Source organism: Leuresthes tenuis, unplaced genomic scaffold, assembly GCF_036924035.1.
Source record: "Leuresthes tenuis unplaced genomic scaffold, fLeuTen1.0.hap1 SCAF_2, whole genome shotgun sequence".
Lineage (NCBI taxonomy): Eukaryota > Metazoa > Chordata > Actinopteri > Atheriniformes > Atherinopsidae > Leuresthes > Leuresthes tenuis.
This window is the reverse complement of record NW_027325356.1, coordinates 5105647-5126944: the sequence shown is the minus strand read 5'-3', so window position 1 is coordinate 5126944 and position 21298 is coordinate 5105647. Positions and strand designations below refer to the sequence as shown.

General features: G+C 43.8%; 1 protein-coding gene across 4 annotated transcripts in view; it reads right to left on the bottom strand.

Annotated features, from left to right (window-relative positions):
* Positions 1 to 21298, bottom strand: part of LOC140301495 (C-myc promoter-binding protein-like) — a 76397-nt gene that overhangs the window by 25221 nt on the left and 29878 nt on the right. For 2 of the 4 annotated variants that reach the window (XM_072379961.1, XM_072379963.1), the window contains exons 6-18: positions 20543 to 20832; positions 18493 to 18559; positions 18206 to 18264; positions 17276 to 17420; positions 16747 to 16922; positions 16158 to 16258; positions 15242 to 15457; positions 10336 to 10481; positions 10082 to 10120; positions 3542 to 3675; positions 2478 to 2610; positions 1038 to 1244; positions 321 to 449 (exon numbers count right to left, since the gene is read on the bottom strand). In XM_072379961.1, coding sequence (XP_072236062.1) covers positions 321 to 449; positions 1038 to 1244; positions 2478 to 2610; positions 3542 to 3675; positions 10082 to 10120; positions 10336 to 10481; positions 15242 to 15457; positions 16158 to 16258; positions 16747 to 16922; positions 17276 to 17420; positions 18206 to 18264; positions 18493 to 18559; positions 20543 to 20832 — 1842 coding nt within the window. The remainder of the gene's footprint in view (positions 1 to 320; positions 450 to 1037; positions 1245 to 2477; positions 2611 to 3541; positions 3676 to 10081; positions 10121 to 10335; positions 10482 to 15241; positions 15458 to 16157; positions 16259 to 16746; positions 16923 to 17275; positions 17421 to 18205; positions 18265 to 18492; positions 18560 to 20542; positions 20833 to 21298) is intronic. The other 2 variants (XM_072379962.1, XM_072379964.1) reach the window with 1 other exon arrangement.

The following is a 21298-nucleotide window of genomic DNA, read 5'->3' as shown; positions in this document are numbered from 1 at the left end:
TCACATCGAAAAGGTCAATTTTACACGCTGCTCTGCCTGTGTATGCATCCATCGCTGCTGATATTCATAGAAATGCGTCAGACATTTGGCTGTCGTGGGTTTGTTTGGGTTGAAGTCAAATTTGCTGCAAAGTCAGCGGCATATTCTCAACAAACAGACAAAATAAAGCCCCGCATATGTCAGATGTATTTATCAGCACCGCCTGTGTAAGACTGCTCTGACTGTCCATGAGCTGCACCACTTCTCCATCCTTAAATACAAAGCTGCTCTTTATTGCAACCATCCCTGCTGGAATATGCTGCACCATACAAGGCTGTTACCTTGTTGTAGTAGCCGTAGGTAATGGCGTTGGGGTGAACGCCAGCCTTCTTCATCTCGAACAGGACCCTGACGGCCAGGACAGGCTGTCCATACTGTCCACACAGCTGCATCAGCACCCGGTAGCAGACCTGTAAAGACACATGTGCAACTGTTTAGGCAGAAAGACAGCAAGCTCTGGATGTTGGGTTAAAGGGGAACTCCGGTATTTTTGAATGAACGCGTACTATAGCTCTGTTAGCTCATAGCTGCTGTGTTGTTGTTATTGGCGGCTATCGGGGGGGCTTATAGAGGGCTTTCTACACATTCGTCTACTGGGATGACGTCATCCACACGCCCCCCTGGAGCACAGTTTATTCACTCCGTGCTCTGTGATTAGCCGCCAATAACAACAACACAGCAGCTATGAGCTAACAGAGCTATAGCACACGTTCATTCATTCATTCTTCTTAAAGTATTGGTGAAATAAAGACAGATAATGCCTTATTTAGAGGCTGCATCATCTAAGCCCCGTTCACTCCGTTATATGGATCTCGAGGAATCTAAATATCTTCCGAAGGATGCAGACTTTCACCAAACTGTTCTCAGTGAGTAGATGAACGTTTTTCATGCCAGAAATAAGGTTGAGGTTTAAAAATACCGGAGTTCCCCTTTAATCAGGGATGCTAAAATATCTGAATCAGTGGTTGGCAGCTGTTTTTGGGGAACGGCCAACGCACCTCGTCGGGGGGCTGCAGCTTCTTTGCCTGCATCTTCCTGAGGACATCGTAGGCAGTGCGAAGTGCTCGCACTTTGGAGTGACACACTTTGACGTATGCCGGCAGACAGATGAACCACAGACCGTAGCAGTGACGGAGGAGGCACTTGGACCACAGCTGAGGGATGGACGAGTACTTCTTAGCTATCTTCTGGGCTGATTTAATCTCCTGCAAATGAAAAATGGACGAGGTTATTCTACTCAACAATACAAGTTTGAGGATATTTGGAATTCTCATTGGAGGTAATAGTCTGCCAGACAAATAATCATCATTACTGCTTCCTTTTTCCATCACCCTCGGCCCCAGAGAATCGCATACATTTTCATTAATCAAAGAGTAAACTTTGTAAACTCTTCTTGACTCTTTTAACTTTTTGGTGTCATTTTATTTCTAAATGCAGACTTTCTTGTAATTTTTTACGGTGGTCTTTCGCAATAGATCTGCAGGCTTACTGAAGGTCTTTCAAAGTTATTCTTTGGACATTTATTTTAGGCGTTTTCAGTCAAAAGGCATGTAACTCAAGGGATGAACCTGTGTTAAATACTTTCTTTATCTTCAGGCACTTTGTTACCAGCAGCCTGTCACAAAGACACATCATTTGTTCCCATTTCTTTAGTTGCATCTATGAAAAACAGCAAAGATAACACAGTTTCAGACAGAAAATAGGATTTCTACAGCAACAAGGTGATTCCCAAAGAGCTATTAGCTGAAAACTTGTGTCCTTAAAACATTTGAGGAAACTGGACAAGTGGAGGACAAAAGAAGAAGTGTCAGGCCTAAAAAACTATCTTCAGCAGATGAACAGGATCTGAAAGTGATGTCCTTAAGAAAGAGGAAAAAATCCAGCTGTGACCTGACAGGACCTGAGAGATGCATCTGGACCTTCAGCTGATCCATCTACTGTTGGCCCAAGCCTCATCAGAAATGGTCTCCATGGAAGGGTGGCTGTCAAGAAGCCATTCTTAAGGAAGGGAAACAGGGAGAAAAGGCTGAGCTATGCCAAATGACACAAGAAGTGGACTGAAAATCAGTGGCAACAGGTCTTATGGAGGGATGAATCCTCCCCAGAGCCCGGACCTCAACATTATTGAAGCAGTGTGGGATCATCTGACAGAGAACGGAACAAAAGGCAGCCCACATCCAAAGAAGAGCTTTGGGATGTCCTTCAAGAAGCCTGGAGAACTATTCCTGAAGACTCCTTAAAGAAATGACAGAAAGCTTGTCTCAGAGGGTTCAGGCTGTGTTGGAGAACAAAGGAGCTCAGACCAGATATCATTAGACTGTTTTTGCCTGAATTACGGTGTATCTCTTTGCGTTTGCACGTTTCTATAAGTTGCACCTATCGACAGTTTTCCTATCTACTGCACATGTCTGACAGGATTCGGTTACTGTCGTGCTGACCTGTTTCGTGCGCCTGAACATGGGGGCAGGGCTGGTTGGACAGCTGTGCCTGGCAGCGAGGCGGGAGGAGGGCGTCCGCAGGCCCTCAACAGGATCGAACAAGTCCAGACTCAACACTGGGAAACCATCATACCTGATGAAGAACACACACACACATTAGTCTCAGGGAAGCAGTCGTCTGACATGCATCAACTGTAAACCTAATATCTGTTTGTCTGTGCATGTATTTGGTGTAATACACCATTTTTGCAATGGGAGGCAGAAAATGACACTTCATTCATAAAGGATGAATCCAGATGTTTTGATGTTCTAATTGAATGGAAGAAACCTTTTCTCAATAATACATGAAGCAGCAAAAGGCAAGTTAAACCACATTATAATTGGTGGGAATATTATACCAAACAGGCCTTATTTAAGTTAAAAAACCCTCAGATTTGCTGCTGTTAGCTGTGAGATGAAGGGTTCGGTTTTTCATTGAGTTTATCTTGAGATGTTTTGTCCTTGGACGCTTTCATTTGGTTTTCCTTCACATCTGTCATCTATTTGCTCATCACATTTCTCTGAATACGTTCTCCCACATTTCTTTGTCTCCCTTTATTCCTCATGTCTGTGTATCTTTCTGCATAATCTTTGCTTGCTCCTTGTTTTTGCCTTTTAAACCCTTTGTGCCGATCCTGTTTTGTTCCCTGATTTCTGCATTTTTTCATCTCTTTTTGCTTGCCTCTCTGCCTCTCTGTCTGTCTTTTCTGTTCTTACGACAGTTTGGATTATTTGGATAATATTTATCTATAATATCCTGTCCTTAGATCCTCTCTCGGTCTTCTACCCTGTTAGTTTTATGGAGGATGTCAAACAGAGAGACGACACTCAGCAGCACATCTTTCCCCTTAAAAATATCAAACTTAATTTCAATCTTAATTAAATCTCTGACTTGCTTGTGTCTTTAGTCGTTTCTGCTTTAAAATCTTGTTTGTATAAAACTGAGTGAAAAGCTTCAAAGATCTATAACTGTGAGAACCAAACGATTTGAAATGAAACGGCCCGTCCATCGGTCCGGTTTTCACCTGTAACACAGTGGGTATTCCTCGCCCTCGGGCAGAGGAGGCAGCTCTGGAGGTGTGATGAAGACTGTGTGTTCACTGCGCTGGGATTCATCAATCTCTATCAGCCTGGTCTCCTCCGGCCTGTCACTGTCCACCTGCCGAACAGAGCGCGCAAACATGAAGAGAGATGTCCGAGTCCGGAACTGTGACCCTTCATCTATCACAGGTGAGTTTGGAGAACATCCCCATAAATCTGGACAAAATGCACCGTGTTAAATATTTCAGTGTTGGCCACACAAAAAAACACCTTTTAAAACAGAAGAAAGTGTCTGTACTGGAGTACAATTTCAGATCAATGTGGGAGCTGCTGTCCTGATAGCAAGATCTTTACAGAGCGAGTGTGTTGAGAAGATGATCGAGCATGACGGCCGGTGACCTACATTTCTACCTCTGCAGCCTCCTCTCTCAGCTGTTGACTGGCACAACGGGTATGAGCCTGAGTAAAGAGCATGGGTGCACATAAAAACCTTTTCAGAACCACCACAGCTTCAGAATTGATGATAGAGAAGAAATTCAAGACGGGGGAAAGACCACGCCTCCCCTTTACGAGGACAAATTCATCAGCTGGGTCAGAAAATCTGCATGAAATCAATGCAGCCCCTAAACCAGGAGGAAATCAGCCATGAAAGGGACTTCAGGTCAGCCACAGGAGCAAGGGTCACCTCAGTCAGTGAGGCTCCTCCTGCTGCACAAATATTTGTCTTAATGCAGACTGACGCTGATTACACATGTGCTCGTATCAATCTCCAGTCAGAAAGATAACTCACCAGACACTGAGCAGAAAAACAGCGTGGACACGTTTCCTTTGCAGCAGATTCACTCCTGTCCCCACCTCTGCTAATACATGCCCGTGCACGGGAAGTTTAAGCACAGCCGACCCCAAAGAGAGCGTAAACGGGCCCGAACGCACAAACATTTCAAAACTACGGACACACACAGTTCTGCCATGTTTTAGGTCAGCTTTGGTGAAGTTTTCCATGCAACCGATCTACAGAAACGTAAGACACGAAGTCTTACAACGACAGCCCTCTGGTATGTTAAAACAAACAGCCACAACCACATCGTCTTTATCGAGACGATCCCAGTCAGCAACAACTGGAGGCAGAACACACAGAATGTCAATAACTAACCCAGGTTAGACCCAGTAGAAGTTTGTGGTGGTGGATTTATCTCAGAGCTTCCTCAGAGTTCATATCACTGTCATCTCTGATGTGACTGTGTTTTCTGTGCTTTAAAAGAGATCCGCAGTGAAACAGTCAGTAAACATGCGCTCTCTTTTTCTGGTTTACTGTTTTCTACATGTTTAAAAGCTGTGTTTGGAAACAGAAAGTGAAATAGAGGTTTAGTCTGTCTTTAAAGAGCTATTTAATGACAGGAAACTATTCCTGTGCATCTGAAACATCTGCTGTGGTATAAAAATGATAAAACCTTTTTTCAGCTGGAGACAATAATTACATTTACTGCAGTTGTCCTGAGATCAATTTCTTTCTTTCTCTAATTTCTTTAGTTTTAGTTTTATTTTCTTTACATGAGAGAAATGAAGCTGCTATCAGGAAAGGAAAGTTTTAATAAGACCTCTGAAAACTATTGTTTGTTTCATTTGATTTCAGTTTTAATGTAGGAACTGGGGATGTGAAATCGGCGCTGTCTTCAGATCGTTCGATCGTGGCCACTGTCGATCTCCAACAGACGATCCAGTCGCCTGAGAGGGCGGGTGCAGTTACATCAGCTAAAAAAACCTCACCTGGCGCTGACATGGCCAATAGCAAAGTGCCAAAAAAGATGCTAAATCGGCTATTTGGGCATATTTCAGGTTGTCAACGGTGAGCCTAAAGACCTAACGCAACCTATTTGCACGATATGCAAAAAATGTGTGCCTGTGAAGGATAAGACATTTATAATTTATAACTTAAAGATAAGAGAAACAAGTTCATCACCCTTCCGAGGCCACAAAAATACCCCCGACCACCGCTGCCAGACCAGGTGCTGCGGCCGGTTTAAGCACAAAAGCATCTCGGCAGCCCACAATATCGGCAGCTTTTGCAAAATCAACCAAATACAAGAAAGTCAGCGAAAGATGGGCCCAGAGTACAACAGCTGTTGCAAGATATCTGGCAAAGGAGTCGGTCCCATTTCATTTCTACACTGGAATATGAGCCGCCTGGCAGGAAATATTTCTCAAAGGGTCTGTATGCAGACATGTTGCTCCATGAGAAACAGTTTTAAGCACACAGTAAAGCACAGCTCCTAGAGATTTTTTCTTTAACATCTTTTGGCATTAAATTATTTGAAGATTGCCATTTGAAAAAAAGGTCCCGATCCTCCCTTTGATCGCCGAAGTAACAACTGATCACTGCGTGAAGGTGCAAACGTGTTCATTAGCACAGATTATCATCTGAAAGGTCGGGCGAACTTGGGGGCCTGACCACAGTCTGTCTCTGTGTCAGGCTGCAGCTGCTCAGATAAATGCAAAGTAACCTGTTTCCAAGACGCACGCTGAAATAATTACATCAAGATTTTTTCCATAAAGATGCCTTGACTACAAACTCTACAAGTCCAGCTTTCAGAGTCCCGGGCGAATGGTTCTGAGGACCCAGATGTGGAAAGCAGCAGTCCTGAGGCAACGAAGGAGGAACTAAAATATTTATAGAAAGAAGAAACAAAAAGCACAGCGGAGTCGGAAAACCCAGAACTAAACTAAAGGTACAAAAACAACGAGACGAGGGGGGGGACTGAGCAGCCTGCAGCTGAGGCTGATAGAGTGGAGACAGGAGAGGAAGGTGGAGCTGAGGAGCAAACAGGGGAACTGAGGAGGACCAGAACATGAGTCTAAAACACAGGAGAAAACTGAACCACAAGACTAAGAAATGATTAGAACAGAGAAAATACAAAGAAGAAAAATCCAAAACACCTGCCAGCTGAGAACATCCAACAGAGTAAGTCAAAGAACTATGAAACCATTGAAAAGCAGAGAGCAGCTCTCCTGGAGATGACCAAACTGAAAACAGTGACAGGTAAATAGGCCGAGGTGTTCGGAGGATTGACTGAAATGAGATCAAAGCTTCTGTTGAGGTCTGCGTGTGCATGTTTACAAAGGTGGGACACGATAAAAGGCTTTGTCGGACATAAATAATTCAGAGAAGATTTATTCATGCATAAAGGATAAATCGATAGGTTAATTGTCCAGTCAGAGTGTAGACTATTAAAGCAAATCTCTACCTCGAGGGAGCAGAGTTAGTGTCAGCTGCAACTTCATTCTGCTGCATATATTTGCCATTTCACACTAAATGCATGAAACACTTATTTCAACCTCTAAATCCACCCCCAAAAAGCGTCACTTTCTGTACATTAACCTGCCAGGATGATCCATGAGGTTTATAGCAGGTTAGCCAGTCACTGTACCACATCATTACATCAGTGTGCTACAAGCATAAATCAGCAGGATAGCAGCCTCTGCCCTGAAGGCTTTTATGAGAATTAAGTCTCCAGCAGTCAATCAGCGTGTCTCTGATACATGGCAGTTACAAGCCTCCAATCACCTCGGCAGGGGCCTTAAATTACAGGAACGCTGACTTCCTCAGAGCGCGTCTCCAGCAGGGGTTTCCAGCAGCTTCCGGTGGGAAAGAGATCTGAGATCTTTTTATCAAAAAGCTGCCAAATGACACAAAAACATATGCAAAAATATATCATAGTAAGAACAACTGGTCTTATCTACTATTTTCATCCATCACGTTTAGATTGAATGCACTACAGCTACATGTTGGTGGGGCAGCCAGATAAGACGTGAGCTGTGCCACAGTGGCAGGTACTTAGTGCTACAGGCTCTGATTCATTCGTGTCACACCGGAGGGAGGTGAGGCGCTGGCTGAAAGTTCATAATTCAGTCGGTTGGTAATTAAAGCTGAAACACAGCCTCAGTGAAAGCTGTGAATTGTGGGAGTCTCTGCTCTTTGGGGCATTTCAAAGGCAGCTTTACGCTGACATAATGCTCAGTGAGGTGTCCCAGAGTTGGTTTTCAAGCACAATGCTGAAGGAACGGTCGAATGCAAAGACTCTGTAATCACACTTAGATCGGGTGGAAGTGGAGTAAGCACTCAGACATTCTCCATCTTCTCTTCCTGATGAAGAGATCTCAGGCAATATCAGACATGTATGCCCCCCCCCCCGCACTAAAAATCGTACAGTCAGATCCATATTGAGGTGAAGTGGCTGCAGTGTAATAAGTCAAAGAGCTTGTATTTGGAACCAATGGCTCAGAGAGTTAAAGAAAGGACCATTTCTTTGACTTTGAACTTGTCCCTTCTTAGTTGTGTCATCCCAGAAGAAAAGGAACAAACTGAATGAGGATGAACTCTGGAATTATTGGCAAAACTCTGTCAAAGATAAGAAAGTTTCTGGTAAACTTACAGCTCACAAGTAAACTTATTCGATTCTTAAGTTATTAACTTAGCACTAATAACGAAGACATCCATGACCAGTTAAAAAAAAAACTGGGTAAGGGATTAGGAAGGAAATGAGACATCCTGCACATCAGGAGGTCACTCGCCAAGCTGGCCGATCGCTGTGGTCGGCAGTGGCGTGGAGTTCCACCTCTGAGCGGGTGCACCTCAGGCCATGGCTTAAGAGAGCTGGCTGTTTTGATTTGACAGCTTCTGATCTGTTTCTCTCTGTGGAAGCTGACTGTTTGAGAGACTAATCTTTCCTTTTAATCTTTATAAAACAGGGGGATTTCCAAGAGACTCCCATGGAGGGAGTTATGCATACGAAGCCAAAACTTCTGCTGTTGGGTTTGTGGTTTTTGTGGATTTTTTGGACTTTGGCTTTTGTATTTCAGGCGTTGTCGGTTATTTAGGATTTCTGCTCTTTGTATTTGACTTGTTTTGACTCGTTGTTTGTTTTTGTGCCTTTGCCATCATCTCTCTCAACCTTGGGATCATTTGCTGCTCTCACTCGCCTGTGTCCTCCTCTCTCAGCTGCTTCCATTCACTCTCCTCAGTAATGAAGCTCCCTGGCTGTCCTTGTCAGATCCTCGCCGTTATAACCTTTTGTTCCATTCTAGTCCTGGTCTGTTTTTGAGTGCCTTTCGACTTCCTGCCTTATTTCATGCTTGCATTTGGGTCCTTCATCAGTTTTCAGATTCGGTTTCACAACATCAACCTGACAATACTTCCAAAGTTTTATTGCTCCCAGCCAAGAAGCATTCCAGCACATCGCAACCCATAAAAACCAGCTGACATCTTCGCCATAGAGACACAAGAGCAATTCTTTTCTGTTAGAAATAAAGCATGTGTTTGTTTCCCTAAGTGTAAAACAACTTCTCTTTTATTATCCTTTGTGGCACCTAATCGAAGCCGCTGATGCTATCATGTCGTGATGAAAGTTAGCTGTAAATCCTATTATTTATCAGGGTGTTAGAGGCTCTATTAACAGTAAGATAGTATTCAGAACAGGAGCACCATGACTCATTAATGAACAGACAGGTCTACAAACACCTAAATACTTGTTTGAGATGTTCTAACTAAGACTGGCTGGTAGCTTAATTAATGCACCTGCTGTCTTGATTTATTCATGCATTGTGGGATCCTCTTTAAAAATTAATCTGTTTAATGTGTGCTTTTATTTAGACTTCAAGTTCGACCGTACTGGAATTAATTTGTTTTGTTTCAACAAAAAACTTCCCCCACCTCAGGGATCAATGCATTTCAGCCTTATCTTTCTGTGCTGGATTGCTGTGTGGGCTGAGCAGCCCAGTGTGCTTTCTCCACCAGAGAACAGATAATGTAATGCAGCACACAAAGACAGTCTGACAGGTTTAATCACTCATAACGCTGATGCACAAAGGGCACAGAGAGAGACCTGAGTCCCAAAGCAGGTCTGAGAGCACAGAAAAGGGATGCTGGCCTCCAGATTCCCTTCCACTATATCTCAATTACGGCCAGAAAATGAGAACACATATTCACAAAGGCAACCGAAGCACAGCTAAGTCTATTTCAGAGTTGGCTGCAAATGTCACCTGCAAAAAGCTGCGACTCACAGACGTGACTTGGGGGAAAAGAGCGGCTGCACGGACACACAAACGTTCACCTTCAACACACAAGCCTGCTACGAACACACAGAGTCAAACTATATAAAATGCTGGTGGTGGATCCTTTTCAAGGCTTCATACAGTCACAGTGAAGTGAAAAACTAAACTAAACCCAAACTTCTGGCTCTGTTAGCGCTTAGGGCAGAAATCTGAGTGTGTGAATCTTCTATAAAATGGTGGTTTCACTATTTCAGCAGGATGTAAAACACACAATTAATATTCAAATGACCTTAATAAATGCAAAAAATAAGGAAGGTGATGCAGCTTGGATCTATCAGGAAGTAAAGCCAGTAAAGGTTGTGTAATGGTAAAGCCGCTGTGCTGGAGCTATGCTACTTTACAATACATTGTTTTCAATTCTAACTCATTTTGTTATTTGCAGGAGTGCATCAGGAAGCTAAATGTAACAGACTTACCTTGCCTCCTTTGTCTGCACTCCGTTCTGAATTGTAAAGCTGCTCTCAAAAGGAGGCAGAAGGGAAAACAGAGAGAGAAACTCAAGAAATTGGAAGCAGACAGCAGCAGAAGCATGTTAAGCTGAAGACAAAAGAGGCTCCACAGAGGAGAGCTATACTAGCAATGATATCACAGAGGAGGTGGCAGAAGTTTCAGTCATTTCAACTCATCAAAACACGGAAATAAATAATGCAGAATTCAATTTTAAGCTCACTTTGTCCACGCAGTCGTCAAAGAAGGCCAGGCTGGCGTCTTTGTCGCTGACGAAGGAGCATTCCTCGATGAAGCGGATGAACATCTGGGTCTTCGTCATCAGAGAGTAGAACTTCTGGTGTGAGCGGTCGCGACTCTTCAAGAACCCTGAGGACAGAAAGGTTTTACATTAGCCTTAAAGAGAGAGCGCTAATCTTACCCCGCTGAGAAGTGACAACTTCTAGAAATAACTCAAAGATAATTTAAGGTGTTTTTACACAGCTCAGCTGATTCCATCCACTGAGAGATGTCAGGCGTTCACAGGAGCGATCAAGACTTCCTATAAAAAGTGTGTGATTTTGTAGTTAAAGACTCCATCATTCAATAAAAGGCCATAAATACAACTTCCATTTGTCTTGGCTTGGATAATGCATGCCACAGTGCTATTAGTGTAATGGCCAGTTTGGGATGTGCAGCAACATTGTGAAAAGCTTCCTTAATAGATGCTGAAAGCAGCTGATCCGAGTAATAAGCCACTGCAGTAAGGAGTGGGGGGGCAGGAAGAACGGCTGCTGGATCCCAGCTCAGAGGTGGAAGCCAAAAGCTTCCTGCAGCTGATAAATATTTTAATCCGGACAGAGGCCACTTGCAACCAGGACCAAACAAAAACCCATCTCTGTAGTTTCACTGTAAGCTCAGAGAGACATTGGGAGCCTGCAGAGGGGTTAATGAAGCTCCCTGATAGTGCTGCCTGCCTCTCTTTGCTTTGCATCCTGACCAGAACACAGTCATGCACTAACAATGAGAAGATAAAACACTGACACTGAAAAATCCAGAGAGAGCAATACACATTTGTTTAGCCCCTTCTCATTCTGGGAGAATTTGCCCTAAAATAAAGTACCGTAAATTCCGGACTATAAGCCGCTACTTTCTTCCCAGACTTTGAGCACCGCGGCTTATAACACGGTGCAGCTAATACCGTATTTTCCGCACCATAAGGCACACCTAAAAGCCTTAAATTTTCACAAAAATCGGCCATATAATGTGAGATATAATGTGTGCACCGGATTCCAAAATCTGGCACGGATACCGCCATTTTGAATTTACCGCAGGGAGCGCCGAGTATTCATCGGAGCATTAAGCCCCCTCCGCATCTCTCACTGCTCTCCCTTTACGCCGCTCACCGCCACGTTCACTTTAGCCACGCCTCTTCGCTCTGTACATTGGAAATGAACGGCAACTGGCCACTTCCGTCGCTCGCTTTGCGTTCGGAGTGAATCCAGGTGGATCCCAGCCATTCACTCTGAATGGGGCGAAGAGTGTATCGAGCTCGTACTCAGCGATTAAATCGTGTCATCATTAATGCTTCTGCCCATGTCCCAGTGAGCCTGTTCTTCAGTCTGAGATGGCTGATGCAGACCGATGTGCAGTTTATAAGTTTATAAAGTGTAAAAACCACCGAGGATGTTGTCCTTGACCATCGGACCATGTTCAGCATGCATCTTATAATCAGGTGAGCCTTATGTATGGGTTAAGTACAGAAATGGACCCCATAAATGAGGGTGCGCCTTATAGTGCGGAAAATAGACCAATGAAATGAATGAATAGTTCACAGTGGTGCAATGAAACTGTTCGATAAACCAAACTCACTTTCACTGCAAAATTATTGTAAATCGGTCATTTGTACTCTCCCTCAACATGGAAAACAAACGAAGAAATGCACATGATGCAGCTTTTAAATTCAAGGCGATCAATCTGAGATGAGATTGTGAGAGCGACAACGAAGAGACTGAAGTGAGTGAAGTTCTGAGGCTGTTCAGTTCGGACACTGAGGAAGATGACTTCGATGGTTTTAGTGCGCAGGAGGAAGATGAAGAAGAAGATCAATGACTTTTCCTGGTGGGCTACTGTCTTTTTTATTTTTACCAGCTGTGTTAAAGGCACTGTTCCAAAAAAAAAAAGCATTTATGCCCCGTATTTGTGCGTTATGATAGGTATTTAAGTTAAAACCGTTAGAGGGTGCGGCTTATATTCAGGTGCGTCTATAGTCCAGAATCTACGGTATATGTGAGGATTAGAAGTGATTGGTGATTGGTTGATCAACAGAAAACTGATTGGCATTCAGGTGCGTCTATAGTCTGGAATTTACGGTAAATTCTGAAACTAATTCTCTATTTCTAAAGTGAACACTTCTATTTATTTTTTTCTAAACAGTGAGAATCATAACAGCAGCTGACAGCTTGACGTGTGTTTGCTTGACCCAGTTCTAATTCAAAGTTGCTGCCGGCAGCACAGAACTGAATGGTTTTGGTAAAATAATACTCATGACTTGGTCCAGAATCGTGTGAAAAGAAGAGTCGTCGGGTCGCCATCCTCAGCCCGCCACCGTCGCTCATCGGGATGTCCGGAAATAAAGTGGAGCGACCGACCGCTGTTTGTCTTAACAGGTTTGGATGCATCATTTAAAGAAGGTTGATGGAAATCAGGGCTGTGCGATGAATTGATTTCAATCGCTTTAAAACTGATTTTTAAGGAAGATGGATTTTCTCTTTACCGCAGACAAGATCTGTCAAAATGTTCCCTTTGATCTTCGTCATGTTCACAAATGGATCCAATCTACCAGGTTGGATCTATGTGTAATAAAAAGCAGACGCTACTCTTTTATTTCCTATTTTGAAGTGAATTTGAAGGGTTATCTTGAAAAAAGATGCCATTTCTTTAACAAACAGGCTTGTGATTGGTTGCTCTTTCAGTTGAACTTATGAGTCGCAGAAGGGAAAATTATGTTTCTTTTACTTTATTGTTAGAATTAAAGAATAGAAAATGGTTTTAATAACCATTGTTTGGGTTAGGGTTAGCCTTCTGATGACACTCTGCAGCCTAATATACTCCAAACCAGCTAAAGTTGATTCACAGATGGTGAACTTTGCCTTTTTTTACCGTTTGGGGGGTGAGTGGAGGGTGTTCACCTGGTTGCATGATGGAATATGTGCTGCTAGATGTTTAAACATCTATAACAATATTCACAGTCCAGCTAATGAACATAGCAACACATTTCTGTTATGTTTGGTCCATATATATGTGTTTAAGGTCAAAAAGCGGTCAGGAGTCCATGCGTGATGTACGGGCCTGTTCCATCTCCCCTCAGTTCATCATGTAACGTACTGATGTACTGCTGTTCCTGTTTGCTGTATCACATAACTCAGACTGGACACGACCTTGGCCTCAGCTATCCTCCAACGGCGCAGCCATGATGTTACCCCAGCTCATCTCGGCTAAATCAGAACCAGCTTTCATCGGCTCCGTTCCAGCAGCTCGAGTCCAGCCTTTGAGCTGTCAAGCAGCTGCACCGCTAACTGGCTAACCTTCAGTTTCAAAAGGTCTTAGACCTCTAAAACAAGCAACTTTTCAATCTCCAGCCCTCAAAACAAGTATGTGTGCTTTTACTCAGGGGTGGGGAAGGACACCAATGAAAGCTTATGTATTAAACAACACCATCTGCTTTGCAAACTGACCAGCTGCAGAGACAAAGGTACAACAGACGACAGACTTTTGGTTATACATTAAGGAACTGATTAGCACTAATCGTGCACTGTAACTTTACAACTATGACTGAACGGGCTTCAGACTTTCAGGGCATAATGACGAAAAAAGCAGCAGACGCTCTGATTCGATCACACTGATCAACAGCCTCAGTCCTGCAGGTTTCATTCACTTCAGAGTTTAACTATCAGTCTGGTTCAAAACAAGTTGATGGACACGTGACGTGAGAGACTGACTGCACACCAGATGTGGAAGGTCTCCTCAACGAGTTGAATAAATACTATTCAAGCCATTATGAGGTCAAAAAGGTCTGTTTGAAACAGGAAGTACATCAACGTAAACAGACTGAAAAAAACATGAAACTGCCGTGTTGTTAAATGCTTTAAAGAGGAATATCTCACAGCTGTACAGGTTAAATAGCGGGAGGGGAAAATAATTGGGTGTACTGTGAAAACAGAAGCTGAATCCTGCGTCTTATCACTGTTGGCAGATTACATCATGAAAGGTTTCAGAGAATGTGTTTGCAGAGGGACGATCTGGCTTGTTTTCAGCAAAATGTCTAAAAACCAGCATCCATGATTGTGTAGAGACTACTTCCTCGTTTAGAGTTTAGCCCCTTGTGTATTAAAGCGTATTTACTTCCTCGTCACACCTGGCTTCTGCTTCTAATTACCTCACCTGCTGCTCATTTTGAATCTCTCCCTCGGTTCATATTCTCCTTGGTTTTTAGGGTTTTTTGATCGTCTTCTGCCGTCAGTTGTTTGTAAGTTAGCTGATGTCTTTTTCTTTGGCTTCACTTGTTCTTTTTCTCTTAGTTTTTGCTCTTTTAAGTTCCCTTCTGTGACTTGTTCTTATTGTCTTGGCAGCGCTTTTGTTTTCTTCTAATAAAACCCATTCAGTTCTACATCCTCCTGGCTCCTGTCAGCATCCTCCTTTCATGAATCCTGTGACATATACATGTTTCGGAGGAACATAACAGTGTCAAAGTCAAACCCAATTATTTGTGATTCACAACAACATCACTCGAAAATGCACCAATCCTGATGCCCAACACTTAAGCAAGGCAATGATAAACATGCCCCGGTTCCTACTTTGTGAAATGTGTTGCTTGGCAACAAATTTAAAATAAGCCAATATTAAAAAACAAATAAAAGTACAATTCTCAGTCCCAGCTTTTGATACTGTAGGTTGTTTTTGTGCTTTTTGTCAGTATTTCCTCAGCGCTGCCAGCTTTGGACAGCGACCAGAGGAAAACTGGCTCATTGCACAGCAGTGGGCTTGTTATGCTTCCTGTGTGAGGACTCTGAAAAGGAGACCTGGGTTAACTCATTCAGCCTTTTTTCCTCCAGGACTCCTCTATGCTCACTGGCTACTGTTCCTCATACCTTGCAGGTCGAAGAGCGAGCTGGCGTCTGTGGCTTTCTCCGATGGGGCTTGGGTGATGGGTCGAAGGAAGGAGCGATAACCCTTTAAAATAGCTGCCATGAAGCGCAGGAAGGCTTCCTGGATCTCCAGCTCTAGTGTGTGGAGACTCTTGCCACAGCTCAGCTCAGGAGAATCGCTCATGCTCAGCTCAAGTAACCCATCAGGCCGATACTGGCCTGCAGAGGAAGAAAAAGAATCATTTCAACAAAAAGTTCCTTCAAAATGAGGCTGCTGAATCATTTCAATTAGGTCATCGTGGTCAAAGTGCATGTACTCTAAGGTCCTGTGCATGTGCAGTGCTTATGCAAGCATTCCTATGGCAAATAAGGATTAACATCCCATAATTACAATGAATAGACTGGAGTAGATATCCGCTTTTCCAAAGATCCAAGAGGCTTAAATCTCTCAAATAAAACCTCAGCATGCATATCAATGTTCAGCCCTTCTGGCAGCGACTGGGCAGATTTTCAACTTCACTGAATCAGAAAATTCATTTATTCAATTACTGCAGTTGAATAAGCAGCAGATTTTAATGGTTTCTCAGTGAGAGTGCTTCTCACATAGCCGAGAAAGTTGACAATAACACAGTGGGCACCACAGCGGGGCTGGTGGGCAGTTAGGATATGATGCCACAATGGGATTATTGCTCACTTTCAGTTTGTTGAAAGGAGAAAACGATGCAGGGCAAACGGACAATGGTGATGAAAAATAACATATTCTCCATTATATAAATGTATATATATATATATACATTTAGCTTGTTTTTAATTACACTAAAAAGATCAGTGTAACAAGGACAGAACAGAACATCTTTGCTGAGAAAAACACATTACAGACCGTTTATTCTGCCAGTTCATAAATCAGCTCAGTACTCACCATCAATCAGCTGCTGGTAGAGGTTGCTCAGCACATTCATTAGGTTTTTACAGGCTTTCTTTGGCAGGATCTTCCATGTGAGAGCTCTCTTATCTTCATTACTGGAAAAGCAAAATCACACACTGAGTTCTAGAGAGCCGGAGTGGCCAAAAGCAACATGAGCATGGGAGTTCGGACCACCGTAACGCTGTCTGGCTGGTAATGAGGCCAAAAATGATGCCAACCATTACTGACCCTGCCTGACACTCTGGAAAATTGCATTCTCCTCATATTAAAACAAGTCTGACACTACAAAAATAGCCATTTCTGCCCACTCTTTGGGGAAATTACCTTCTAAACTTAGAGCCCATGACCTGGCAGCTATGTGCCCTGGAAAAAAGATACAGCAAGGAAATAATATTGTAAAGGCTGTTCGGTCTCTACACACAATTACACAATACAGTATTCATTATAAAGGGCCAGGAGAGCAGTGAACAAAAAAAGATTCATCACTTCTGTTGCTTGTCCAAATTAGGAGCTACTTCCTCTTTTTTAAGTGGGGTTGTGCTGAATAACTACATCCTTAAAGGTTTTAAGGGACTGTGCTCACTGGAAGATGGTGTTTGTGTCCAGATCCACGCAGCTCACATCTGGTGGAGGGTCATAAAGATCAAAGTAGCGCGAGTCCACTCCAACAATGAACGGGCAGGGGGCGCTCAACACGTCAGCCAACGCCAGAGGACACAGGGGAATATACGGGCACGGCCAGTGGAAGGGGAAGATCATCTGAGGAGGACGATGAGAGATTCCAGTGAGCCTTAGCATACACAGAGCCGTGCTTTCGTTGCTCCGTTGCTTGGTGCGGTCAGGCTTACAGTGAAAAGCTTCAGATAGCATCAAAGAATCTCCCCTTCAGTTTATTCATGCTGACTTAAATTCTACAACTTTAACACTTTTACAACCTAAAAAAGCCTGAGTAATCCAGAAATTCAGCAATGAACTGTATCGGATGTTATAATAAATAAACAAGGCAACTGTCGGGGCGCGTTTTGTTAAATTAATGAACAAATTGTTGTTTTAGTTTAGCAGCAGCATGTAGAGAAGCAGGACAGCCTGGAGAATTCAGTGCGGGAGCTTACAGACACCAGAGCCTCGGTGACGCTCGTCAGCACCGCCGGCCGTAACGAGTGGACCAAGATTTTGTGTTCGGTGACAGCAAACACCAGCAAGGTGACAGCGTTCTCTGGTCCAAGGTTCTGCAGTAATGTGGAAAACCGACCGCCGCTGCAGAGACACAAAACACAAATCAGATAATCCGAGGGAACTCCTGGTGTCAGGAGGGCTGAACACTCCCGACAGCAGATATTTCGCTTATTTCTGAAGCAACAGAATGTTTCATTTTAATAACCTTTAGCTCCTCTGAGCCACTACAGCTGACTGCTGCTTAGAACTCAGAGAAGGCTATAAAAAGATAGCAAAGTGTTTCTGGCTTGCAATTTTCCACAGTTTGAAATGGCATTAAGAGACGGGTAGTTTGGACCTCAAACCCAGAAGTTTAACTCTGAGATAAAACTCCATTTCTGCAGGGCAAAGAGGAAAAGTGAAACCTCCGTGCATGTGACTGCTAACGAGTCTTATGTGGCAGCGAGAGGCAAGAGGAACATCAACACATATATATCAGAAAATACAGACTGTACATGTCATACAGGCTGTTGAGAAGGTTGGCCAAAGGATGAAGGTTTTGGGAGGATCTCCCCAGACTTAATCATCATCAAACATCTGTTCGGAGATCATAAACCTGCTTTTGTACCTCAGAACTTGAACTGAAGCGGGAATGAATGGACTCTTAGCTATAAAAATCAATTGCAAACTGCGACTTGTGCCAAAGTGGGTGATTACAAAGAGCACGGGCTCAATATGCTTCAGAGTCTTGTTTCACTTTTCTTCCCTTTATGCAACGATACAAAACTAACAATGCTTCGGATTCATTTTCACACTCATTGTTTTTACTTGTCTTCACTCCAGAAATCAATGAAATTCACACAGTGGCAGCCAACAGCTGCTCTTACCTGAGTGGTAAAGGAGACGACACCGGCTGGCTCAACATCATGCTGTCATGTGGGGAAAGCTGAAGAAAAGCTGGAAAGTGAGATAAAAACCAACCGAGCAAAAAAATGCCTGCACTGAATCATTTATGTGTTCATCCATAATGGAGGACCTAAACTACTGCACCCCACAGGCAAGCTGAGATCCATTCTTTCACTCTGCTTTCTGCACGGTGGTTATTAGCAGAGTTTAACATGCACCGTATGCCACAAACATCACAGGCTGCATTTCTCTTAGACTCAAATCGTACCTGCACCAAGATGCGAGGCCTCTGGGAGGAAGGGAAGGGAACTTTGTGCATAAAGTGAGAGATGTGCCTGTGAAGAATAAGAATTAGGGGAATATGAGACCAAAAATAACAGCAGTGGGAGGCAGAATAATCCGTCAGTGCACCCATCTTGAGTAGTGAGAAGCAGAAACCACATTACCCCAGCAGCAACATTTCCAGTGAATATCCAATTTAAAACAACGGTACCCTGGAAATAGACTGTCATGTCGTGCCTTAGATTTATTTGTCTTTTTCCATTTTCATTTTTATTTGTTGGTAAAAAACACAGAAAGATTCCAGTGCACGAATCAGACAAAACGTTAGGCATCGCCATCAGTCTCTCAGCTGCACTTAACATCCCAGCCTGAAGAAATCTCCTCTGATCAAGTCAAGGTGACATCATTCAGAGGAGAAGCTTTGGGAGTCGCGGCGATGAGTAAAACCGAGGTGAAAACAGAGAAAATTATAAAAGGACAACACCACGTTCATTTTTACTCCCAATTTAAATGTCTTTCTTTGTCTCATTTGTCCCACAATGCAGATTCAGCGTGTGACGGGCCTGGACCCCAGACAGAGTCGCTGTGCAGAATGTGGTTTAACATCATCTTGTGGGAAGTATTTCCCTGAAAAAGACACCGTCTGAGCCCCTGTATATGTTGCTCTAAAACCTGTTTACATCACTAATGATGGTTTTAGAAAATGCTTTTTATGTCGGTACATCTGCTAAAACAGTGCCAAACAAATCTTTTCCACAGTAGCGTGTTTACCCTCAGTGCTTTGGGGGCCTACGATGCATAAGGAACCAGTCCAGTACGTATCCGACCCCCCCGGGGGACACGCCTGCAACTCAACAGCTTGAAGAGATGATGTGTGTTGGACACTTTCAGGACCTTCTGAGATTATCAGACGAGTTTTTTTCAGTTTGTGCAGATCGCAGACATCAGCCCACACAGCTGGACTGACAGTCAGAGTCTTTAAGCCTTTTTTGGGTTGTTGCTGTCGGTATCAGAGTCTCAACGTGAGACGTTACTTTCAGTAAATGTATGTTTCTGTCGAGAAAAAGTGAGCTGCAGCCCGGAGTGAAGCCGTCTCACTGAAAATTAGTGCTGCGTTCACCTCTGATGCAATCTGGAGCGAGGAGCTAAATACCAACAGCGAGTCATGTGACCCGAGACTGAACGCAGCGGGTTTTATGGCAACTAAGTCCTAGTTTATACTCCTCCATGACGCTGACGGCGTCGACGTGACGTCTTCACTGAGCATTCGAAGTTCTGCATCGAGGGAACACGTTGCTGTGCAGTTCACCGCCATGCCAGTAGGGGGCATGGCTGTGTGTTTGTGTGTTTTCAGGGTTTAAAGCCGTGCTTTTTCTTCCGGTCACAGTTAACAACAGTAAACGACGGCAACCGAGGAGCAGCAGCTGTAGTTTGAGCTCATCTAGATTGACGAACAAACAAATGTTGAAGCGCAGGCGGCAGAGAAGACGTTTGCAGAGGTGTTCTGTACGACCGGTCGAGGCTGAACGGGTGAATTTATGAATTTACAGCCTGGATGAACAAAGCACTTTCGATATTTTCAAATGTCAACGAGCTTCTTCGCCGTGTACAGCGACCGAAAAAAGACTGCTGGAAATTACGTTCTGAGCGGACCAATCACAGCCCTGACGGCCCTGTACTTCGAATTATTTTGAGGTGCAGGTAGCTACATATTCGAAATGACGGAGAAGCATAAACTACCCTTAAAAGGAGCTTTAGATGAGTAACTAACCAATGTTTTGTGCACTAAAACAAACCAACACAGAAGTGGGGTTTTGAGTCGTGTGCATTAAATGATTTTGAGTCTTTGCAACCATAAAATGAAACTGTGAAACTGTGAACTATTCCTCCCATCTTTATACCTGAAACACACAGACTTTCTAACCATTTTCCAACTCATTTATAACCAATATCGACACTGGCTCGTTACCATTTACCCGAACTGTTCACATGTGTCATAGGTGAAATGAACAGAACATGAAAACTGAGAGACTCACTTCTCGATGGGCAGGGCGTGAGGGCCTGAGATGGAGTAGCGATAGAGGAATGTGAGGAACTTGCGGAAAGCGTCGAAGAAGGGCCAGTGGGAGAGCAGGCAGATGCACTTGTTGGTGTAGACTGCGCGGGGGTTAGTGCTGCTGTTTGTGGTGCTGTTGGGATCAGTTGGACTGTTGGAGGGAGAGGGTTTGTGTTGCTCGGGGCTCAGGAGACCAAGCTGGGAGCGCTGCTGATCGGTTAGACACTCCTGTGGGAAGGGCTCATAGAACTGGATGGCAGCCCCATAAACCTGAAACAGGAGACATAAGTCGTATCAGTCTGTCCCCTCAGAATAATACAAAGACATCAATGCAGAGTGAGAACGCCATAACTTTTCACCCATCAGCCTATCATTGATGAATGATTGCGACAATGCAGTGCTCTGCTGGGAAATCTTCAGTTCTGCCGTTAATGTTGTTACTTTGACCCAGAACAACCAGGTTATCACTGCTGCAGGCAAAGCACACATCCAAACCAAAACCACTCTCCCCTACAGGAGCAACGTCCACCAGAGGGACAAAAACCGCTTAAGAACAGTTCATTAACTGTGGATCCAAACTCGCCACAGCCCGATACATTTCAGCATTGTGTGATGTGTCGGAACAAGCCCGATCCACAGAGGCCCCACAATGGATCCAAACTCTCCACCGGACAGCACAGGACATCCAGTGTCCATCCCTCAACAAGTCAGAGCTGTTCTGATCACACAATGGAGC